Source organism: Pithys albifrons, chromosome 6 (genome assembly GCF_047495875.1).
Source record: "Pithys albifrons albifrons isolate INPA30051 chromosome 6, PitAlb_v1, whole genome shotgun sequence".
NCBI classification, from domain to species: Eukaryota; Metazoa; Chordata; class Aves; order Passeriformes; family Thamnophilidae; genus Pithys; species Pithys albifrons.
This window is the reverse complement of record NC_092463.1, coordinates 18,555,465-18,580,949: the sequence shown is the minus strand read 5'-3', so window position 1 is coordinate 18,580,949 and position 25,485 is coordinate 18,555,465. Positions and strand designations below refer to the sequence as shown.

At 37.2% G+C, this 25,485-nt stretch overlaps 1 protein-coding gene across 2 annotated transcripts in view; it reads right to left on the bottom strand.

The window, feature by feature from the left end:
* Positions 1 to 462: 462 nt before the first annotated feature.
* The window catches only part of PTPN21 (protein tyrosine phosphatase non-receptor type 21), a 45,692-nt gene continuing 20,669 nt past the window's right edge, over positions 463 to 25,485 (bottom strand). The window contains exons 7-20 of one of the 2 annotated variants that reach the window (XM_071557702.1): positions 24,323 to 24,410; positions 24,046 to 24,134; positions 22,030 to 22,117; positions 21,268 to 21,347; positions 20,103 to 20,204; positions 19,388 to 19,448; positions 18,797 to 18,881; positions 15,231 to 16,696; positions 12,914 to 13,051; positions 10,270 to 10,491; positions 8,986 to 9,114; positions 8,450 to 8,684; positions 7,745 to 7,905; positions 463 to 6,939 (exon numbers count right to left, since the gene is read on the bottom strand). In XM_071557702.1, coding sequence (XP_071413803.1) covers positions 6,811 to 6,939; positions 7,745 to 7,905; positions 8,450 to 8,684; positions 8,986 to 9,114; positions 10,270 to 10,491; positions 12,914 to 13,051; positions 15,231 to 16,696; positions 18,797 to 18,881; positions 19,388 to 19,448; positions 20,103 to 20,204; positions 21,268 to 21,347; positions 22,030 to 22,117; positions 24,046 to 24,134; positions 24,323 to 24,410 — 3,073 coding nt within the window. In that variant the 3' untranslated portion in view covers positions 463 to 6,810. The remainder of the gene's footprint in view (positions 6,940 to 7,744; positions 7,906 to 8,449; positions 8,685 to 8,985; positions 9,115 to 10,269; positions 10,492 to 12,913; positions 13,052 to 15,230; positions 16,697 to 18,796; positions 18,882 to 19,387; positions 19,449 to 20,102; positions 20,205 to 21,267; positions 21,348 to 22,029; positions 22,118 to 24,045; positions 24,135 to 24,322; positions 24,411 to 25,485) is intronic. The other variant, XM_071557703.1, reaches the window with a different exon arrangement.

The window sequence follows — 25,485 nt, the reverse complement described above, 5'->3', positions numbered from 1 at the left end:
TGTGGAGCAAGCCTTTGCACCACCTTTTTAACTTAATGCCAATTTTAAAATGAAGAAAAACTTCAGTGTTAGTTGCTGGTAGCAGGTCCAATGATAATAAGCATACTATCAACTGCTTCCTCTCGCACTCACTTCTGGAAAGGGTTTCTCCAATTTTCAAAACCTTTGAATCTCTCCTACACTTAAAGGTTACAGGGAAATTGAAAGTTCAATACCAAAAATAGCTTTAGAAAATGCCAAACATTGTGAACAACGATGACAGGGCAGCAGGCACAAGACTTTCCTGCCACAAAGATGGCAGCTCTTAGAATTTGATATCCTAAATGTTATATCCAGTACTTGTAAGGCTTTAAGAGAGGGATCCCACCTTTGTGTGCTAAAGGTAAAGTCCCAACCTAGGACTGCACATGAACATAAAGTTCTCAGGCTTTTCTTTTTATAATGGAACAATAAAAACTCATAGCTGCTTCAAATATTTATTTCCATGGCAAAAATAGACTATAATATATTCATTTCACATATATTACATTCAGTAATACAAGCTTTTCTGTCTATGAAATACAATTTATACATTGTTTTACAAACCAATTTCAGTTTTACAAGAATTAAAGCTGGTTTGATTATACATTTTTACAATATTGGTGACAAGACAGCAAAAATACACATTAATCCCTAGCTTAGTACTAGAAAATAATACTTTGTGTTTGCTACTGTTTAAACAAAGTCCCATTTAAATCCTTGCATGCTGGCTCAAGGGAAAATCGAAGAAAATGAAGCCAGATCCTGTGTTCCTCTGACACTAAGGGTTCAATCCTACAAAACTGCTGATAGGACTTCAGACACACATTTGCTTTAACTGAGTGGAGAGATTTCAGCAGTGTGCAGGAGTATACATACTTACTGATTTGCCAAGTAAAGCCTCTAAAATTTCCATGCAAGTCCGCCCAGATCAGGCATAAAGAAGACAGATATGGTGGGTATTTCAAAGCAATTTAAGCATGTATCTTTGTAAAGAGCATACACACCTTGTCTGTCAGAATTATCCAGGATTAGCAAGGTGACATACTGGAGGATTTTTCAGCGATTTTCCCACCATTCTAAAAATTAATGGCATTTGCAATGTCTTTGAAGTATTTAAAAGTCTCCTAATTTTACCTAAATATTTCCAAATGGAAAAACAGCACTTAAATTCCCTTTATAAAAGTTAGGCACCTTCTGAAACTGTACTCATAAAATTAATAATTTGGTAGTTTTGATTGCTGCATATCTGAACCAAAAGAACATTACAATATCTACAGACTTGCTCTCTGACTTGCCACAGGCTGGATCTGCTGTAAACTCTGTTCATTAGATTCTTTAAATTTGATTTCTATCTTCATCCCCTAAGTAGAGCTGAAGAATAGACTTCTATAAAGCAAATACACTGAAGTTTATTCTTCACCACTGAGCGCAGCATCATGTGGAAACTAGCAAAGAATAGAAACAAAGGCTATTTAGCAACAGTTTTTTGAAATGCTCATTGAAGTTAACAAATCCGTTTTTTTTCCAACCCAGTTAGACCCTAAAGTAACATATGTGATGCCAACAGAATACACCAAGTTAGCTGGTCCCCAGCAGGATCTTACTAAGAAATTTTTTTCTTTAACTTGTTTTTACAGACATGGTTGCAACAGCAGTTAAAAGTTTAAGAATTTTTCCCCTTACCTTAGCACAATATCACATTATTTTAATGTCACTGTATTGCAAATGCTGCACTGCAACAGAACTTCTAAGCACATGTTAAATTCCATATTTCAAGAGTCTCACTGTCAGCCCAGCCTTAACTTGGTGCCACTCACACCAACTGTAAACACCTGGCTTTATTCACAATGTATTCAGACTTCCAAATCATCTCACCTGCATCCATTAGAAATCATCACTGCAAAATTACAATTATGCCTATTCCCCATTCATTTTGCATCTGTAAAACCAGAGACTGTGGCTTGAAAAATCTGACCTTTAATAAGTAAACAAAATTGAGCTGACAGGGTATTCAATACATTTGGAAAGGAAGATATGTAAAAATAACAGAGTCTCTGAAAAAATATTTGGAGTTTAAAAAATCACATTTTAAAAAGCCAGTAAAAATAACACCTATGACTACATATTCACTTACCCTACCATGCCATGAAAAACATACCATATGACTCAAACCCTTCTAGCAGCTCTACTGTGGATAAAAAACATTCCAAATCCTCCTCCAAATGCCTTCTGCCACTCCTCAAATCCTCACTCTCTATGTCCAAAATTTTATACTTGCACAAGAGAATTTCTTCTGAATTCTCAGCCACTTTTCCTTTAAATGTGTACCTTCCTGTATGCACATTCCTGCTGCATTCTTTTGGTTAATTCTTGTAATCTGTATTTAGATTTAAAGCAGACATGTGAGTATTCATGCCTTAAGGGCTCAAGCTTTCATTGGCAATAAGCCCATTTTAATTCCCACAGAACTGCAGGAATTTTGCATCTTGCAGGACTGGACTCTGGCTTTGCATGACTTTGCAGTACTGAAAAAAAAACCCAACCCTAAAGTCTAAGGCACCAGGTTCTTAGCAACTGAAGTAGTGATTCTTTTAAATTAATAATTTGCACTAACTATTGAAATATAGTAATGGGTTCACTATTTTTAAATCCAGGGATTTAGTAACACTACTGATGCTAAAACTGAGATCTCATTACACAGCTAGCTTGTATGATAAACAACCCTGCAGCTCCCAAGTTTGGTCCAGAGGCCACTGAAATCTATGAGCTACTCAACTTTAACAGCTGCTCCAGGAGAAAATATTTAGCAGTAGCCCCAGGTAATCTTACTTATTAAATTTAAGGGAGCTATTTGGGGGAAAATTACTCCAAGTGCTGTCCACTTCACAAAAAGATATGCAGGATTACATGAGGAGCTAAAAATAAATTTCTAAAAAATGTCAAGAATCTTTTTCATCTTAGTACAAATTTATTTTATTTTCACTTTTTATTGCTTTATTTTACATTTTTTCCTAAATGTTGATGGTAACTTAGAGTAGCTCTTCATCCACAGAAATACAGGGACCCTGCCTTGCTCACCTGCATGAATTAAACATATTTCTATGTCTAAACTGTAGAACACTGCACTTCCGGTGTTATTGTTTACTTGTGCTAAAGATATTGCAATAGTAAGGCATAAAACTTTTCCTGCTCTTCCCAGGGTACAGCAGAGAAGGAGAGCAGTGCTGTGCAGGCTGCAGAGGCTGTGCAAAACTCCCCTGAGCAGGGCCAGAAGGGACCTGCAGCCTACAGATAACCCAGCTAAGTCAGTGACATCTTTGCAAGGGAGAGGGCTCTGACTTAACTTCGTAGAGGAAAGCTTCTAGCCTAAAACTAGAAAGATTCACTGGCCAAAAAAACTCTTATCAGAGCAACCAAGAAATGAAACGTGCAGAGGTTCTTGCTACAATTTGTAGGTTCTTCTCCTGACTCTTCATAGAATTTGAATCCTAAAAAGCATCTTCCACCTAGCCAACAAAAGACAGTCAAATCTGTCTCTTGACAGTATATAGCACCTTTATTTGTCCCTGAGAGCTCTGACATCCCTAGAGATCAGCATCATTTTTGCCATTTACTGCAACAATGTTTTCATACAACTTTTCTTACTAAACAAACTCAGTTGAAATCTTGCATAATAATCTGGTTTCATCCCCATAAAAATAGCAGTACATTTGGCAAAATGGTCAGGCTTATAGTGAAGTTTTAAGCTTTTGACAAGTACATCCACCTCTGACTCACAATGTGACTGGATTCGGACAATGGATGTTCTTATAACGTCCAACACTTCATGAAGCACCCAGCACAACTACAAGTAAAAATGCATCCCTTTTCAAGGCTCAGAACAAAGTGCTAAAAATTGAATTGTCTTTTATAAGTTAACTGAAAATCTAAACAATGGGGTTTTTAAATCATTTTGTTACGGAAGGTTGTAAAGTTCAATTTCATTTGGTATCTTTAGACAAGAAACTGCTCGTTTTCAATGCTCACTCAGAGCCATATGCTTACGTACAAATGCAATCCTGCAATCTTCAGTAGAAAAACTCACATGAAGTCAAGCCTCTTAAGGTCAAGCCTATTAATGCAAAACCAGACTGCTGACAGAACTGCAAGCTGAAGGGGAGGAGATAGCAGTGTTATGCTTAAAAATAAAAATAAAGACTGTGACTATCAGATTGGAGAGTAACCCCCTCCAAAAGTGAACACAAATTCTTCTGGCAAAACAAAACCAGAAAAATAAGCCAAAAGACACAGGTTTCCTCACCTACCTCAAGTAATCTCATAAATATTGGACTAAATTGTTTGTTACAACTGCTCCTTTTACTGCTTTGCATCTGATGTTCTGTCCCAGTAACTGCTGAACAGCTAAAAACTGTTGCTTGAAGTTCTGGATGTCCATCATGTCATTAAAACAGCATCTATGAAGTTATGAAGATCAGAGTCGAAAGCTTAGAAATGGAAAAGGTACAAGCTACATTTTAGAGCCTGCTTTTCCATTCAAAAATAATTCTGCAGATGGAAGTGAACTGTGACAAAAAATAACCATGTTTTTAAAACACAGCATAATACAAATATTGGACAAGAGTGTTTGTTTCTTTCAATATTTCTTTCAGCACAGACATGTTGGATTGGTTTGTTTGCAAGATTTATATATAAAGAATCAGTCTTCAGAAACTGGTTTCCTCTGGACTTCCAGTTTTACATTTGGCAATTAAAAATTCCTAGGAATTTTATGTAAAAACAACATTTCTTTTCCCTAGTCTGAAACATTCAATCTAACTTATACTGCTGCCTCCAAGCAGATCTGAAAGTACCAGATCACTACAGGGTACCTTAAAGTAACAGATTTTGTACAGAATGACAAAGTAGCACAACTCATTTGGACTGTGTGTTTTAGTTTGTGGAAGTAGCTTATTACAGAGGAAACTGAGGCAACTTATTTATTATTCTTCATTAATGTTTTGAGACACAATTATTATTTTGAAAGGGCTTTAATATTTTCCAAGCCCTTGTTAGAGCTCAGAAAAATAACATAATTTCAGCACTGATAAAAAGGACTTTAATTTCAATTCACTAAGCAGGTATCAAGGGAAATGGACACTTACTCATGTAAGCACACTGACCTACTATCGTGTTTTTTTGAAATTAAACCAGATATCTAAAAACTATCGGTCACTTTTGAACAGTTTTAAAAGTCACCATCTCAAAACATTTAGAAAGGCAGCTAAAACCACACTGTCCCCACCTGAAAACCAGGATTATTTAGGGATACTGTCATTAGATCAGTCCCATGGGACAAAATAGAAACTACTAAAGATACGACTCATCTTCAGATCCATGCCACAGCCATTGACTCAGCCACCTACACAGCTACTAAAATACTCACATCTCCAAAGTAACTTCTAACGGCTCTTACATCCTACAACTGTTCTCAAATAGTCTTCATTGCAATGCTGTGCAGCATTAGCAAAATCTGTTCTACTACTGACAAAATAATGTAAAGGATTCTACAGAAACTTCCAGTGCTTTAATGACTTTCTTGACTGGGAACACTAATGTTTTTAATTGTCATCTTTGCACTGTGTAAACCAGCAATCACAGTTGCCACACCGCCTCCATTATGCTTCATATGACCATTTCTGCTTCACCACTGTGCACCTTCTTACTCCCATTTTGGTTCTCTCATTTCATCAACCTAAAAAAGGCTCTTAAAATAACAGGTTACTAACGGTATATGACCATATAAAACAATGCATGATTATAGTTTCTAGATTTAACTACATAAATAACAAAGAAAAGTGCTTGAAACATTTTCATCTGCTTTGATTTCAGCCAGTAAAATCAAACTGTTCTCTAACTATATGAATAATACTGAATATGTACTTTCTCTCATCCATTTGTTTTGAATAACCTCATAGATACTTAATTTATTTTCCTCTGCTTGTTGCTGGTAAATATGCCTCTGCTTAAATGTAAGTTATAACAGGTACCACTATCTTTCACTTGTCAATCCTATTACATGGTGCTACAACTAATCACCAATAGCTTCCCCTAGGACTTTCTGCATGATTTTTGAAAAGCCAGTTCAAACATTGTCAGTCATCTCTGAAAATACTGCTCTTTTTAAAAAGTTTTGTGTTGTGGTAATTTGGATTTTTTAATTTAAAACCGATGCATATAAAAATAATTGTCATTAAACCAACAGTTTGAAATATCTAAGAACTGCTAATTTTGCTAAATAAACCAGAGGAAACCAGAAGTTCATTTTTAAAAATACAGATGTATTGCTCTAAATATAAAATTGAAAGCAGAATGAAACTGCGTAAGACCTCGACATTCCCAAGGAGCTGGTTTCTCACTCCATGTGCTCCTACAGATTTGAACTTGATTTAGTCAATAATTATGTTTCAAAACTTAACGTTAGTAAAATTGTGCTGTGTACTTCCATTCCATAAGGTACTTATTTTGTCCAGAGTAACACTACCCAAAGGAACATGTGCAAGTACTACAGACCAGTACAGGTGAAATCCTTTCTTAATACAACTGCAGCTGAACATGGGAAGAATCAACTCCAACGAAGATCCTGCTTTGCAGGGACTGTTACACTGACTCACCTTGAACGGTCACACAGCAGCCCTAAAAGGTAACTGTGATTCATCATACAAAGAAAACACAAGTGAGAGCAGGTCTATCTGGACAACTGTGATTTTCTTTCTGTAAACTCTTGCAGTGTCCCTTAGGAAGTGGCAGGGATTAGATAAGTCTGGAACTTTTGAGAAACTGAATGAGAACTCCATAGACAAAAGTGTACTGCGAAAGAGTCTGCACCATCATCATTCTCTGCTGCCTCAACATGTCCAGCACTCGTGGGATGTCCAACATCTGGAAGAAGAGAACAAACCATTACAAGTGACTGGTGAGTAAGGAAACTGGGTTGCACCTTCTCGGCAGGAGGTGCAGTACCTTAGTGCTCTAAGGGCAGAATCAGCTGTTCTAATTTCAGCTCTGACAATCCATTGCCCACGTCTGGAGTATGGACTGCACTACACCACTGATCATCTGAGAAATATGCATAATGGTGAAGTTACCTATCTCACGGGGTATTGGTCTTTCCAAATCTAATGGCTGCAAAAGTTCGTCACAGTATTAGGACAGGGATGCACAATGAAACAATAAGCTTGCTGAGTCCCAACTGGCATATTATATTATCAATAAACACTTTACAGCTGTTCACTTCCAGCTAAAAGTTGATAGGACTGTGTTTTATTCTATTAAACTACCCCTTCGTCCTCTGCTGAGACTGATACTGCAACTACACTCAGGAACAAAATAATTAATATCAAGCACAGCATGTTCTTGAATATTATCCATTCTAATTCAGGCAAGAAGTGGTGAAGTCAGGAAGAAAACCTGAAATATTCTCAGTAGCCTAGGGCATACCTTGTTCCACTCAGTGACTCAACATCTTACATAGTCAAGAATCCAAATAATCATTGCAGTACCTGGGGTATATATGGGTAACTCCAGAAGATTATTAACTTCTGTTGAATTCTCAAGAGTTCTTTCAAGCATAGTTGTAAGGGCTCTTCCAAAAGCTTCTCAGGTTAACAGTCATAAAATATTTTAGGCAGGTTATTTACTCTTCCTAGCCGACATTATTTAAAGCACGAGAAAGAAAAAGGATTACCTCATTGTGTTCCAAACAAGCAATCATGATCTCTGACAGGATGACCACTCCTGTTCGTCCCACACCTGCACTGCAATGCACCAGCACAGGAGGGTTAGAGCTTTTAGGATCTGCAGTGCTGTTCGTATGGCGCCGCACTGACTGGATCTCTTCCAAGTAGGCTGTTAAGTTCAACAAGATAAGAATAATTCTTTTAGGAGATGAAGCTCCATAAGCCATGCTATTATGCTGTATGACCACCAGAAAACTAGTAATTTAACAATCAACATCCCACAGAAAAACACATTAGTTAAATCACAAGTCATACCCCAACCAAAGCAATATAGGTCTACAAAGATATTTGACTTTTGAAAGGATTTCCTTGTCTTTTTCCCTTATTTCCTCCTAAAGACAGCTCATGGCCATCTTGCTACTGCTGCAACATACTCAAATGTGTAGTATCTGATGCAATTATGTTTTAGTCTATATAAGCTTTTAACAAATTATTGGCTTTAGACATAAACAGTCATTTTAATAAAGCCTCAGATGTATTCTTGCAAAAAGTATAATTCAGTATTTCTTGCTCATGTGAAGAACCCTTTTACAGCAGAATGTTTGGCATACTTATCAAAAGCTAATTCATACACAACAGCCATTTTAGAAGGTACTAAAAAACCCAACAGAAACCACACCCAGCCCAAAGCAAAGCTATTAAATATAACTTACATAAAAATCCCTTTAAATCTTCTGGACAGCCATGCTCTGGCCAGTCAGTGTACTGCAAATGCCAAACAGTTCTCTCCTGTCCTGTGAGAAGGTGTTTAATCTTCAATCCTGTAGTCGCGTAGCAGCCGGAGTCAGTACGGAATCGTGTGGTAATCTTAAATCTTCCATATGTTACAGTGTTGTGTCTTGAACCGAGACGTGGCCAGTATCTGAAGCTTTTTTCTCGCCCACTTTCCTTAGAAGTAAAACATTTGCTTAACAAGGCACATAAGAACACTCATACAATTTATTCTACTGTACTAACAACTGTATCTTTCCTCTATTAAGTACTACTACAGTGTTATGTTTTCCGGCAGAAAGAGTTTGCAAATTCATCCTTCTACCACAGAAAGCAAGACAGAATAGCAAAGGGGTCACTAGAAATTTATCTTTGATTGGTCTTCCTGATGAAGCAAAGATCCCCTTCCTCTAACAGATTATAAAAAGCAAAAACATTGTGGAATTTTTGGGAGAAACCCAACTCAATTTATACTCACTTCCTCTGCTGTCACCATAGCTATGATGGCAATTCCTTGTTCCCAGATCATCTGCCAGAAATCCTGACATGTATTCTGCAAAGGGCCCTGCGTAGCAATGTAATCCCACTCTATGCCACTAACAGAGATCTGAAAAAGAAAGACATTATATTATTAATTATGCAAAATGCTTTCCTCAATTCTGAAGGTGCACAAAATGAAAAAATACAGCAATACTGTGGAAGTAGGAGCCTGCTTTGAGTTACATCTGCCCCAATTTTCTAGCTGCATCTTGTTACACTGGATGCAGAAGAGACTCAATTGTATGGGCACACAGCTAAATAAATGTGTTTTACATCATAGGCATAATGGAAAGCTGAGAAAATAAAATCACATTTCTCTTTTGTGTATTTAAGGTAGTATAGCAAATTCAGGTTTAGAGAAGTTTTCATACCCTAGTGCTGTAAATGCTGTTACAAGTACCAAAAATTCAGAAATTGTTTTTTCCTCAAAAAATATTATCTTGTTTGAGAAGGGTCAGAAGATTCACTCAATATTTGTGAATGGAGCAGAGAAACTATGGTACTGTGTCAAACAGATTGATTAAAAAAAGCCAGCAACAACCTAAAACTGCTGCAGTGATTATCTCAGCTCTTTTCAGAGAAAGCATGAAGCCAACTGTAGTTGCACTTTAAGAAGGTAAAGGTATTGAAAAGTACACAAGCTGCCTTGAAGGTTCTTGAGGTCATTCCGCAAATACTTCACTTTTTTAAACAAAGTTTAAAGAATTAAGGATGGGGAAGGCGGACAACTGAAGAATTAAAAAAAGCAGATTTCCCTCTGGCTTCATGAGTTCCTCTAATTGTCCAGAAGAGCTTAAGCTGGGAACTAGCTTACTGCCTGTTGTGCATAGTCTGAGAGTACAGTAAAGGAATAAATAATGACTGTCACTGAAGTTCAAAAATATCATAACATTGCAGAGGATCCAAGTTTGGTTTAAATCTATTTGCCTTCTTAACTCTGGGAAGAATGGACACACCTTCTGTTAGCACCGATCTCCAGAGAGACGAGACAGAAAGGAGACAGTAGATCAATACAGAAGTGAAATGCAGAAGATCCCTCCATTAAAGAACCCTCCTAAGTAAAGAAGATTTGTCCTGTCCCCAAAGAAACCTCAGGAAAAGAAGGGAGAGAGTGAGAGATGGAGGTATTCTCACTCATTTTACCAAACCAAAATTGATAGCCAAATGCATTTTTAGATACCACATGAACTGGAAAATATTTCTCCAACCATATTTCTCTCACCTTGATATGAGATGCATTGATGTAACCCGTGTTATTTTCTTTGGTTGGGACTAGCTCTACTCTGGTATCATCATAAGGAAGGACGTCCTGGAACCGGTTTCTCTCAGTGTTTTCAGGAAGCCGAGCTATTGAGCACTCACCATCCAGGAGCCTCTTTTTCTGAATGCGCTCGTACTCAGTGAACACCATCCCCTGCTCTAACCGCTGTTCCAGAATTTTACACTGAAAGACAGACCATGGGTAATGATGCAAAGTCACTCTAAGGTGAGTTTAACAGAGAATTCATGAAGGATAAAATTTATGCATTTTCATCTAGTACATACTTCTTCAGTGCTTTTCCAGCTATTCATGTTTTCACAAACATACCAGAATAAATAAGAAGCAACCCTAACCAGCTGGAATTTTGTTCAACAGAAAAGTAAGAAGCCTGTTAATACTTCATTAGGTCACAAAGACCTAATGTGGATACTACTGGTAAAGGAAGAATTATTTCACAATTTGTATAAAGTCAGTCCAGTTGAGGAAAAAGAAATTGGTCAACCAGATAGCTATGCTGTAATGCATAGTGCCTTGAATACCTTGGAACAAGAAACACGAACACACCTGCTCAACATAGCATGTTCGATGCCATCATTTGAAAGGTCTCCTTTAAACTTATAATTGAAAAAAAAGGTAAAAACGAAAACCACAAAAACAAACAAACAAACAGAAAAAAAAGAAAAACCCAAACTTTATTGTTTGAAGGAATTAAAACTAAACTGTTCATACAGCAGCAAGCCTTCTTAGAATCTCTTGCTGCAGTTGAAGTAGAATAGTACAACTCAATGTGGTTTATTTAATAAGCTGTTCTCCCTCCCACCCCGCTTTATTCTTTTGAAACCAAGTTCTTTCTAAATCATAAGACACTTCTGGAATTTCAGCATCTCTTTGCCAACAATAATTAGAGGAATAATATGTAAGATTTCAGCCAGAAAATTTCATCTATGTCACATGCTCTCAGATTCTCAAAGCAACTGCTCTGTGGTATCAGGTCATAAAAGTATCTTGTATCAAGTAAGTAAGCCAAATGTTGCAGAGGAAGGTGTAAAATCTCAATCATATGCAATTTGCACACCAATACATCAACTGCACAAACTCCTTTATTATCTTTAGGCTAAATTCCCTTATTTGAACTCACAATAATATGAAGCTGAGCAAAGAAACAGACACTGAATCAACACTAAACTCATCTTCTAAAATATCTGCACTCTGGACTGCCTTTCATGTCGTGTGTCTACATTGCATTGCCCTTTCTCGACTGTTTTAGGAACTACTCCCATTTCATGGTATCTATTCTCCCTCTACATGACTGCCTGAAGAGAAAATGTAGTGACATATCTCTTTCATAACTTGATTTTATGGCTCCTTCTTTACCACAACACTGTTGGGCAGAGCTAACTGAATAATAATATGGCTGAATTTAGTAAAGGTCAATCCAGAAAGAGATGATGGATGTATGTAAGAGGAAATAAACAACGCAGGAACAAAATGTAGAACTGTATCTCAGTAACACAATGTTATTTTTTGCCCCTTAGCACCTTTAAGCAAGGTATATGTAGTTCAAATGGAACAGTCAGATGTGGCCCCTATGTATCTCACCCTAAGATTTCAAACTTCAAGACTGAGTTTTTACTGAATGACTTGCAATTAATTTTCTTGGCCTGTTTCTTAAAACTGCAGCTGTAAGAGCAGGACTACTCCTTCAGGCTCTAATCCATGCCCAGTGACTGGCAACAAATTTTGCTAGAGGGGGTCTGCAGCTGAGGATCCCCAACCATGCTCAGAACTGGACTTTAAACAGACCACTGATGGCAGAATGGACAATAATCACCACAGACCTTGGTGTATCTAGTTGCTCCTGGTCAGATCTGTGATGACAGCTCTGTTCTATACAGCCCATCCCAGGCTGAATATTGACTGCATTTCACTTTCCTGCACTTGTTTAATGATATAGGAGACAGGCTGAAGCATATTTACTGAGGGGTTTTATCCTGATACAAGCAGATGGAGTCTTGTATTTCTCAAAGAATGATCCTCAAACTCTGAAACCTGATGTCCTCTCATTCATCTGAGATCTTTTACTGAATTTAAAACTTCTGCAGATAGAACAAGTTTCATCTATATTTTATAGGATCCATTTGAGAAAAACAGATAAATAAAATCTGCACAAATTGTACTCTGCAGATGCAAATTAGCTGGAAAACTTTTTAACACTGTATGAATTACTAATAATTACAACTAAGTTCAATCTCATATTCAGAATTTTAAGTCATATATTTTCAGTCTGGAAACCCCAAAATTAAGAAAGAAAACAGAAAGAATTGCATAAAAATATATCAGTAAATGCTAGCTACTTTGCTATGTTCAAAGGGTAAACTATAATTGAATCACTGTCATCTTAAATCTTAAAGAAAAATCTGAGTTACACCCAACACTTCTAGCAATGATTTGTCTATCAAAAATCTCATTCTTCATTGTTTCTATTCTCAGCATTTGATTTTCCTTGAATCTGAAGCATTTTAAGGTCAACAAAAAGCACAATTCATATGCATTTGATTGTGAAAAATTACTAGTGTAAATCAAGCACTAAAAAACTTCCACATACCCGTTCATCATTTGTTGCTCTTGTTGATTCTTCCTTCCCCTCATCTGGCAGAGGCATTCTAGTCAACGCTAGTCCATTCAGGGCAGCTAGCTTTAAAGGCCCCATTTTTTTGGCATCATTTTTATTCTTTTTCATACCCTGCAAAAGAAAAGCTAAAGCTTGTAAATATTCTAAAGTATCTGATGAAATTATAAAGTAGAAAACAGCTGAGTTCAACTAAGCAAAGGATACTTCTTTGATCCCTTCTGCAAACAGATCTGACCATTTTTTTTTGATAAGCACTGCAGTGAGAGATTAGGGTGGTGGGACTACATTCCTCCAAGGACATAACACAAGTCTGTCTTCATTCCAGACAGGTTAATGAAAGTGCATGAGAATGACAAATATTGTTCCCCACAAAACTCATGACTGAGGGTGTGAGGTGACAACTCTGGATAATTAACATTCTTGGCCAGAACTGAAATCACTTCCCAACCTCAAAAATACATAAAAATCCTTCCTTACTAGACTATTCAGTTTGCAGGCATCTTTTTTCCCTGCAAGCAGGCATAACAATGAGCATATACCTTGAAAATATTTGGATATATTTAAATGTTTTACTAAGTTTGCAACAAACCATACATACAAGACATGAACACAGAGCTGCAGACAGATTTGAGTCCTGGACCAGGCCATGAGTCTAAATTAGGGAAGTTACCATTCAGTATTTGAGAAAAATATCACAAGGGGATTTCTATGAAGGAATAAATTCAAATTATTATTTTGAAAAGTGTAAGAGAGAATTTCATCATTCCTTAAGTTGCTAAGTTTAGTTGTTAACAAAAATACACTGAAAGAAGGAGTGCATATGCTGCTTGAATGATAATCAATGTTTTCAAAAGTTAAATGGTGGTAAGAAATAGAAGACAAAGCTAAGAGGATGAAGCCACATTTAAAAGTGAACACAAAGACAACAGTAAAAGCTCATTGAAAAGCAAAACATGCAAACATTGGTAGGGGCCAGCTTTGTAACTAGGATATTGATTTCAATGATGAATATAAAAAGTAATACTCTGTATTATGCAATGACACTCTTAAATGTTACTAACTAGAAACTATGTTACTAAACACTTCCAAAGAAAAAGTTCTAATACCAACTTAATTTCAAATGTTGACTGGAACATTTCTGTAACTATCAGAAGGAAAAGCAGGGTATGATTTTGAGATATATTACTGTCTGAAAATGTATCTTTTGGAGAACAAATACTAAGTGCCTAAATGTGAATGGAAGGAGAAAGGTATTACTTTTGTTCCTATACCACCTAAAAACACGTGAGGAAGGAGATGTAGAAAAACACACACAATTGTAAAAAGAACCAAAGCTGATGAAGGTTCATTTCATTGTGTTCAGCTCCATGTATAGCATGTCTGACAGACAACAAATTGTGAGAGAAGTAACTATTTCAATGCATAGCTTTTGCATATGTTAGTTTTTGCAGCATCAGCTGTGAGTTACTACAACACTAGAGGTTATATAGTAGTTCCAGTGCAGTTGTGCAGGAAACTATTCCAATTTGTGCAGAAAACTATTTGACACTAACTCAGATGTGCTAAGTTAACTTTAATCAATTTTAAAAGGCAAAATAATAATAAAAGTGGTTGTCCTCCATAGCACCTGAAATCTGCCACAAACTACATAAAACTGGACAAAATGGGTGGTAAGGAGTACCAGTGAAATTGTACACTCCACACAAACCTTGATGATTCTATCATGTGGGAATTACAGGAAAGGTGAAACTTATGTTTTTTCACTATTTATGGCTTCATAAGATTGGAATAGGAGAAAGGGACATGTCAAGCAAGAAATACCTTTAATGGGACAAAAACACGTTGAAGAGAAGGCAAAAGGGAAAGGATTTGAAAAGGGGAAGGCATGGAGTAATGAAGAGAAGATTAGAAAGCTAGTAGTTAAATGAAAAGAGTTTCTTCTGTTCCAGATAAGGACAGATAGGGCAGAAATGGATCTAGAATTGACCTTAAAATAGCTCATTCTAGAGTTTCTAGCCAGGTTAGGTGTACCAGACAGATGGAGACTGCACAGCTGGATTTGTGGGGGAGGACTATACAAACAGAACTCAGACATTCAGAGAAGGGAATAAAAGATAGCTCAGCAAAGTTAATCAGGGAAACAGAAAAATAAAGGTCAAGCTTAAGGTAGCTTTTAATTCATATAGTTTTTAAAGCATCTCAGGTTGATTAAAAGAACCCCAAACCTCAAACAAAAACCCCAAACAACTGCTATAGACAACCCAAAACAAAATGAATGGTATCCACTTACACCTAGTGGGGGAAGGCCTTCCACAATATTCTTCTTCCCAGACAAAAGATCAGACACAGGTCTCTTCTTTACTGAATCTTTCCTTACTCTGTATCTCCCTGATGTTGTAAGATCAGATTCTGACATAGATGGAGTAAGCAGTCCTTCCCCTCTTCTCTGGACCTGGCTTTCTACTAATAAATGAACAGGACTCATATCTTTCATCCTCTTTTCTGTCTCTGTAATGTGTAATTTAGGCTCAAGAATATGCAAAGGGCCAGCAGATGAAGCCACAGAGCTATAAGGGTAGTTCAGTACTGAATCATGAGAATAACCCCCCATAACAGATGAAAGTTGTGTTTGATCTTCAGGGAGTGGAGAAAGACTTGTACTAGCCTTGTTTTCTTCTTCAAATTCTTCTTCTTCCTCACTACTGTGAATCAGCATAGTCGCATCTGAAAGGGTTTTCTTATGATCACAGTTCACACATTCCTCTTGCTCACCTTCTTTTTGCTTTGCTCTCTCCATCAGAATGTTGGGCTGTGACCCTTCTGAGATAACTCTTGGAAGAGCCACATCTGCAGCAGAAGCTGACATGGTCCTCTCTTTAATCCTCATTCCTTCAAAGCTGGGAGTCAAGCCTGCTATTTCAATACTGTTCCTTTTCTGCAGCTGAGCATGGCGTGCCGATGTTAGAGGTTCACTGACTTCCTGAAGAGAATGTGCCACAGGCAGGCTGTCTTCCTGAAATGTCTGGACAGAATGGTGCACTCGCCTTGTGATAAGATCTGGATTGCTGCTGCTGATGTAGATGTGCCGGGAAAGGTCTGGAGTACTGTTTGCAGGCCTTGGGTATGGGTATGGGGGAGGTGGTCGATAGACTTGGGTCTTCATTATATTTGGTGCTGGATAATCCTGAGCCTGGAGCTGCACATTTGTCAACTCAGGCACACTGACTGCCCCAACAACTGGGCGCTTTTCAGCAGGATAGGGATAGGGCGATTGGCTATGAAAGCTGTAGTTCAGGTTAAATGGATAATGGTTAGACTGTGGGGCAGTAAAATGAGCATGTTCTCGTATTTCAGGTTGACTGTACACTAAGGCATCAGGCCTGCTGTAAGCATATGAGTTGCTGATATTAAGATTTCTCATTGAATGACTCTGCCTATCTGTGTGCACCATTCCCCTGTTAAGCTGCCTCATCACAGTCTCATAGTCTGGCGTGGGACGATAAGAAGGTGGTATTAGTGCACTGTGTCTGTGTGATGGGACATAATCAGTTCTGAGGACATCACTTCCAGTAATGCTTGGGTTAGAGGACATGGGGGACGGCTGCAAGTAATGCTGTGGGTTGTTCAAGGAGTTTGTGCTGTGTGCACTATAGACACTCCCATTGCGGATCCGACCACTGTAGTCATGAGGGGCTCTATCCAAGCTAGTCTGAGAGTGACAGTAGTATCCATTCTGATTGCTCACAAAGAGGTTATCTGAAAGTAGAGTTTAAGAACAAGCTTTATGTCCAAGACATCAAACAAAGTTATCTTCTATTAAGACACTGCTGAGCAATGTTTGAGATTTTCTGAGTCTGTTATTCTTAGCTATGTATAGAAATGGGAAAGAAAAAAAAACAAACGCAAACCCCAGATTTTTTTGTTGTTGTTGATACCTACAGTATGTATATCAGAATAACCTATTATATTTAATTCAACTATTCAAATTCCTATGGGAAAACACTTGCTGTTTAAGAATGACTTTCTTCTGTTCAGGATAGGTTTGCTAAGTTTCAGTCCAAGTTTAACAAAGTTCCCATCAGTCTTACACCACATCACTTGAAAAAGAGAATGTCTACATTGGATTTGCACTAATGTAATAAGATCAGTTTAAATAGCAGAGAAAGGGAAAAAAAACAAACTAAAACAGCCCCACAACAACAAAACTAAAATCCCTTGTTCTTCTCTCTTCCATCACCTCAGGACATAAGTAGATACAGTACCATAAGGCCTTAAAAAGAAATTCATTTTCTCCAGAAATTTTGGAGACAGTTTAAACGACCGCCATATACTGTTTGTACATTAACATACACCTCCTCTCATGGGTAAAGAAAATGATCTAACAGTTTATACATCTGAGACATATTTAACCATTTAACTATTACTTCACTGGACGTACAATTTGCCAGTCTCCAGAGGAGAACAATTCAGTCATTGTTTCAGATTGTTTGATAATTTACCTCTTTGGGTTGGCCAAAATAATTGCCACCATTATGTTAATAAATTTGCTGACAATCAAAAATTCTTTTATGAAAAAATCATTGAAAACTAGGACATGTGTAGTAGCAAGTATCCAGCAATAATTCCAACAGTAAACAGGTAAGAATTCAGCTGCATTCAGAATGTAGTTGAATACCTGTATTTCATGAAGACTTACGTAACTCTGTTTTGATAGAAAATGTGCTTACTGCCTTCCCACTGAGTTGTTAGAGTATTATTTACCCAGCAGACTCGTAGGACTGGAAAGCCCCTATCAAAATCAAGGCAACTTTGCAAAAGATTAGATTCAACCCTTCAGGGCAGCAACTTTGTTAATTAAAGACACAACGTGTAACAATCCAAAAAATGAGAGAAAGCAGACATGACTCCACCAGAAACCACTTATATTAGGAGTCTACATTCCTTGAGAATATTAATTAGGGTTTGCTTGGGTTTTTTTCTTTCTTTGTTTCAATCAAATATATACCAATTCCATAACTTGCAAACACCTTAGCCTTTGAATTCACCACCACCTTTTAGTCTAGCAAACTCTGAGAGAAACTCCTCTCTTCCTGTATCCTAGCTTTAAATTTTTTTTTTAATTTTTTTTGTGTCTGGTGCTCAGTTACTTTTTGCAGCTGTTAAGATCAGTACTGACAAGGATCTCACAATGCCATAACATTGATACATGAACCAACAAAAGTGATGGTCAGCTTAAACTCACACAAGACACCACAGCCTATAATTGCTGTATATGCTATTCTAACTAGCTTTGCTCATCTCCCATAAGAGATGAGACGGAGAAGGAGCAGTGGAGGGAACTGGGGTTGTGTAGCCTGGAGAAATCGAAGCTCAGGGAGGACCTGAGGGAGGTTGCAGTGAGGTGTGTGTCTGTGTCTTCTCACGGTTAACAAGTGACAGGACAAGAGGAAACAGCTTCAAGCCGCACCAGAGGAGGTTTAGATTGGATATTAGGAAATTTCTTCACAAAAAGGGTAGTCAGGCATTGGAAAAGGCTGCCCAGGGAAGTGGTGGTGTAACCATTCCTAGAGATATTTAACAGATCTGTAGATGTGGCATTTATGGATATAGTTTAGTGGTGGAGTTGGCAGTGCTGCATTGATGGTTGGATTTGATGATCTTAAAGGTCTTTTCCAATCTAAATGATTCTATGATTGTATTTCACATTAGCCTACATGTCTAGAGTAGCAGTCATACAAACCTACCCACATTCACCTAATTAATTTATTCAGCTCTCGCTAATGTAGCTACAAATACAAATTATAGTTTTTATCTTCTAAAGTTTGTGTGGTGTGGCCACAGAGTTAATGAACTTACCTTGAGAAGATGCATATGGTTCAGTATAATGACCATTGTAATGCAGCTGAGGTGGTGGAGGCATCATATAAGGCTGAGGCTTGGGCTAAGAAAGCAAACATCTTACTGTTACTTAAAAATTGATTATTTATTTTAAAAATAATTCTTGAAGATTTTTATATATATTGTATACTATTTTTTATATATACATAATGTTGTACACATTATAATATAAAATAAACACACACACATACAAAGCCTTAGTCTTAAACCATTTCTCCAAAAAAGCATCATAAATTTCTCCTGCAAGTCATACAAAAAGTAATTAAAAAACTAAAAATCACACACCACCATCTGACATCTAGGACAGTCTCCTAGAGACAGAGTGGTCAAACTAAAACCAGAAGTGTTTAGAATATTTTTCATCGCAATTATTTTAATTCCATCATTTAGATATTACATAGCAGCTTTTTCTACAAGTCAGAAATAGTGTCTTACATACTAGACTCATCTTTTTCACTGTTCATTTCATTTCACTGAAGGAAACTAATGTTTGATTCTAAGTCAATTGAAATCCATAAAAATGCAAACATAAGCTATTTGTCTCCTTACCATAGACATCCTGGACGAAGACCGCCTTCTAACAGGATTCACTGTAACAGGCTGAGTTTGTCTACAGACGAAATTTTATGGTAAGGAAGGATTCTTAACAATAGCAAGAACTATTTCAAACATTCAAAAGCACTCCCAAGTTCAATAAAAATCACTCTACACTTCTTGGAGCCAGGCCTGTGTTAAACAGCCCTCCCCAACAGTCTCAAAAGGAAAGAGCTCTGTGCATAAACCACCATCAAAAAGCAAAAATCACAAAGCCAGGATCAAAATACCTCAGTTATTTCTTTGCCTCTTCTCTATGAAGCATAAAAAGGAGACATCCCTGAAGCACTGCAGTAGGGCAGAAAAAGCAGTGGAATAACTGGGGACTAGTTCCCAATTTGAACCCCATATAAAATCTCATACTGTATGTTACCTGTTCTAAAAGTCAGACAAAATTGTTTAGGGACTGTAATGTTACAGATGTTACAGGAACTGGAAAGCACAACTACAGTGCACGAGGATTTGTATGTTCTAACATTCAAGCTAATGGTAATGAAATGTCATGATTTGTTGGATTGCCTCTGAGATGTAAAGTTCAGAATTCTTAAGCTCCTGTTCCACCCACCCTACACTGCACATGTTCTCTGTGTCTTGCAGCAGACAGAAGTCAAAAGACAGCAGCATAATATAAATATCATTTTTTCAGGAAGAAAGGTGTTTTTTAGCTCACCCTTTGGGAAGTGAAGGACGAGAGAGGATTGGAAAGCGTGGAAGGGAAAGAATGAGGGAAGATTTCTGAGAGCCCTCCTCAGGTGGAGAGTCCAGGGAGTCTCTAAAGACAAAGTATGTACAGATTAAGAAAAAAAACCCTGAAGTTAAAAGAGACATGAATGACAGTTTTCAGCAGCAGGACCAGATGACAGGAAATTTTAAGAATGCAGATAATCAGAAAAGGTTTTTTTGAGGACTTAACTTCATGCAAAACCACACTGTGGTGAAACAGCTACAATAAGTAATCCTACAGACTAGCATTCAATATAGAACTATAGAACTAGCATTATTTGGACAGCAATGCACAACTCCCACAGATGCACTACTTCTACCAATACTTATTGCTCTCAAAAGGTAGTCAGGTTTACAAGCTTTGAGGTATGAGGTTTACTCTATTTCAAATTAATCAAACTTCTCAAATAAATAAGCATTAAACACACTACTGAGTCACCCGTGGCACCAATATTTCATTATCTGGCCTCAGCAGATTTCAGAGCAACCCCTCCACAGCTATCTTCCCATACACAAAGAGGAAGGAAACATATGGGAATGGTGCTTCTTCTAGGACAGAATATTCACTGTGTCTAATTCCAGCCCATTTAAATTTAATTTGTTGAATTGTATTAAATTTACCTTGCACTGGTGCTACTTGAGCTCTACAGATTCCATGGATACCTAAAGAACCACATACCTCTCAGCTGTCAATCCAGCACATTTCCGGAGTGCTTCACATACACCTCCCGGCTTTTTAAAGCCTTTAGTGTTCTTTCAGAGCAGTTCCCCCCAACCCACACCAAAGCCCGAGTGATTCCAGTAGCTCACAAATACTAGCAATATTAGACCCCAAAGCAACTGAAGCCTGTCACAGCTCTGAGATCCAGAAACAATGGCCAAACACTGTCGTCTGGCAAGATTTCAGTGTTTAGTACTCTCCTGTTATAAAACCAAACATGTTTCAAAAATTGGTGAAAAATATTTTCTCAAAAAAGATGAAAAAAATGAACCCATCATTAATTACTACCATCTAATAAGGACCGTAAAGACATTACAGAAGTAATACGAGATTGCACTTCCCATTGGAAGCTTCAAGGGCACAAAGAGTTGTGCTAATGTATTCTACTTACAGGCTGCATTTATTTAGTCTGTAAAATTTGTGTCTTGCCACACACATCCTCCACACATATTTTGCTGTTTCTATATCTTCCTGCCAAAAAAAAAAAAACCAAAATTTGCGTTAAGCCAAATATGCATACCCTTTCACTTTCTTTCAGACAAACCACTGAAATTTTTAAGGCTGAGCATTGACCAATTTCATTTTAATGCAACTTCATTAATGTCACCAGGTTTTCTCTAAAACTGCTACTTCACAGGCACAGACCTGTACTCTAGCCTAACAGTTCTATTAGATTTATGAAAGTTTAAAGTAGAAGCCTTTTGTTGAAGACCTTCTTACCAGCTGGAACACTAACACAACTTACAGTTAATAAAGACTGCCATAAGACTGTCAACAGCTGCCTTTTGACAAATCAACTGCATAAAATTAGTTCTGCAAAGGAATGCCATGGCCCATTCCCACAAAGCTCTAAGACCATATTTATCTTTAATTGCCCTTCATTTAAAAGTCAAGAACACATGGTAGAAATTTTACTGGAATGAACAGCAATGTTTATAACCACCTTACCAAATGTGTCAATGTACTCAACATAAAAGGTCTGATTTTTAATGCCTTCCCATAGAAAGCTAGCCAAAGACTGTATTATTACTTTTGAGTAATACAGTTCAAAGCTGCAAAATATGTATAAAGTAGGTTTTAACCTTTGAGTTAAATTATCAGTATTAATTTGTGTTTTTTCTTACTGATGCCTTAGGAAAAAAAATGTACTCACAGTTTGGAATTGAATTGTCTCTTCTTTATTTGCCAGCTCTAATGCAAAGAAGGATTTATTGTGGGACATGTTGGCAATATCATGCCACCTGCAAACAAGAGGGATAGAACATGACTGGCAAGTTCTAATTTTCAAATTACAGAAAATACAACTGAGGAACAGAACCATCACCAAGAATATGGATAAGGAACTGAGGACACCCTCATGATGGGAAGCAGAGTGGCAAGTATTGGTCTCTTCACTCTGGTGACCAGTCACAAGACTCAAGGGAACAGCATGAAGCTAAGGCATGAGAGGTTGAGGCTGGATATCAGGAAAACATTTTTCAGTCAGAGGAAAGCTGAGCACTGGAACAGGCTCCCCAGGGCAGTGGCCACAGAACCAAGCCTGTCTGAGTTCAAGTGTTTGGACAAGGCTCTTGGGCACATGGTGTGATTCTTGGGGCTGTCCTTTGCAGGGCTAAAGGTTGGACTTGATCCTTGCATGTCCCTTCCAACTCAGCATATTCTGTGATTCTGTGAAAAAGTTCATTAATCTATCTGAACAAGCTGCAAACCATCACTTCCATAGCCATTAAACGGCTGCTGAAAGGAAAACATATATTTGACTAATGCTTGGAAAAACACACAGCATGTACAGTAGTAAGTTTATTACTTGTCTTTCACTTGAGATTCTTTCAAGTGTTTTTTAAAAATAAAAAAATCAAATTTAGACAAATTAATTATCAGTAAATTATAACATCCTGACTGCTTGAAAGCAAACCATATATTTGAGGGGAAAAAAATGAAATCTACACTAAACAAAGCCTTTAAGGTATTATTACACATATTTTCTAGAACTGTTGCACATTAACAGATGAGGAAAAGTTAGATTGCATAAATTATATTTATTCATGTTCTTGTTATATTCAAATGAAACTTGATTCACTAGTATAAAGCCTATATAATTGATTCATTAAAAGAATATTATGCAGTGCAGAAATACATGGAAAAAGCATTATATACATATAGGACTCTCTCTGAAGGTATTTATACAACTCACATTTTCATTACATAGATGTGTCTGATAGCATTTTCTATGGCTACTCCCAATCATATGCATGAGGTAAAGAAACACCAATGTCCCCATTCTGATGTACAACAAAAATTCCTCAAATTTAAGGCCTGGGTTCATAGGCATTGTGGTCATGATTACGAAATTACCTGAACCAATCTGAAGGATAACCAAACCTTTGTAAATTATATTGTGGGTCATTTGTCTATGCTTTTTTGCCACCCAAATACCATGATGTATCTATCCATGGTGGAATCGCCCACAGTCATACAACGAACAAATCAAAGAGCAGAAAACTGGATCCTGAAATTGGAATATAAGTACTTTCTGATGCTCCTCAATGTGCAACCTTTTTCCTATGCTTACAGACACTTCATCCACAATTCTTTGGGAAATTGTGCCAAATGCATGGTCAAAGCTTTATGCCCCTCCCCTGTGAAATACAGCTGTTGTCGAATGCGGCAAGAAAGCAGAGTAGGGCACTTCCACAATTCTAGACAATTAAAAGGAGCTTGGCATCATCTCTCCTATCAACAGCAGAGGCAGAAATATTTGTGAAGGACATTTAACAGTACTGCATTTATAACTTCTGTTAAACAAAAATACTAACAGAAAGAAGCATAGTTGCTACTCTCTCTAACCCCAGAAATTAACAAGTAGTGAAGTTCCAATAACTGCTGGACCATGGCATTTCAAGATTTTGCTTCCTATTCAGTCAAAGATTCGATTCTTCAAATCTTCATCTCTTAGAATTAATGCAGCTTATAGAGATTCATTCTGCAGTTACAACACCGAAAAATTCCCATGGAATTCAGTATTCACTTTAATGTGATGACTACAAGACTATGCTCTGGTCTATCAAACTCATAAATACACGTCATATCTGAGAGTTATTCATGCTTGTGAGGAACACACATAAAATGTGAAGTGCACAAAGATATTTCAAGAAAGACCAATACTAACCTAAATACAACAGGAGGACGACCATTTTTATGTTTCACAAAGATACCATCAAGACATGCTCCAATGAATATGTCACTTCCTTGGCTGTCCTGTAAGGGGTTGCAAAAATTGTGTCAGTACAGAAAAGAGGCTTTGAAAGCAAAGTTACATGAGAAAAAACTGCTTTTAGGGAGAAAATTCTAAGTGATGTGGGGTTTGGGCTTTATTTACTTTCAGCAAGAAGAACCATTTTAAATGGAAAAAAGGCAACTGAGACAAAGATCAAAGTCCTGCTTACCTTTGCAGGGTAGGTCTCTTCACCATAGCCCTCCATTCTTTCTACCTCTTGCATATATAACATTTCTGCATCAGGAGGAGTAAGGCCTCTATGAATAAAAACAACAAGCAGATAGTAATGCCACTAAGAAAAAAATCTCCTTTATTTTCCTCTGAATGACAGTATCAAAGCCTGAAAAGCATGCCCAGGACATCCCTGCTGTTTCTGTCTGTACAACGGCTGATATTTGTCTCAGCCTTTACACTTTGACTCTAATAACTTCTTTCTCTCAGGCACTTTTAGGGGTAAATGGCAACAAAGAGCAGTTAAAATTATCACCTCTGCTAATGGCAGACAATTATCACATTCTTTTTTGAATCCACCATCATCTGTATTTCCTCATTTTATCAGAATGACTATACTGGCACCGGTGATCAAGACCTGAATTTCCCCTATCGCAGTATTCACATTTAGGGCCACGATGAAGTTTGACTTCTACATTTCAGGAAACACAGGTTAATTTTCTAAATGCTGACAGAGTTTTAACTGTTATGGTTTGAGAACATGAGGAAAAGAGGAAGTATTTTTTATATTTAGACTGACTGCCAGTTTTCTCACAGACTTGCAGTAGTGTCACAAGGATTAAAAGCTTGTGTTTACCTACCCAACAACATATCTCAGTTATCTTTTCAAATACATTATTTCTACCTGCAAAATCCTGTCATGCTCATTGTGATGTCTCTTAATACTTTTTAATCATCAATCTGCTTCTTCACTGTTTCCTAACTTCAGGCAGTTTAAGTTTTCTTTGTTGAACCTTAATCATGCAATCTTGTTCCAAGTGCATTTCAAAGGAAGATGCAACTGAAATTTTCAAATTGTTGTTTTAAAAAAATACAGTGAAAAATTTTCAGTATTATTCACTGATGAACTAACAACAGGGAACTTAACTTTTCTTTTTCCTGGACTATTGCACCTTAGATAAGTTTTAGCTAAGATCATAAGCCTTCTGGCACAGTTACTATCTTTACATTTCTACTGCCCTCATTACTTGCCAAAGTTGTTTATCAAGAAACATCCTTACTGGGATCACAATGTCATATAAGAAAGTTTCAGAAACACAAAGTTGAAGTAAAACTATTTAATATTGTCTTATATTCTTAATTTTCAAGCAAAATTCTCTA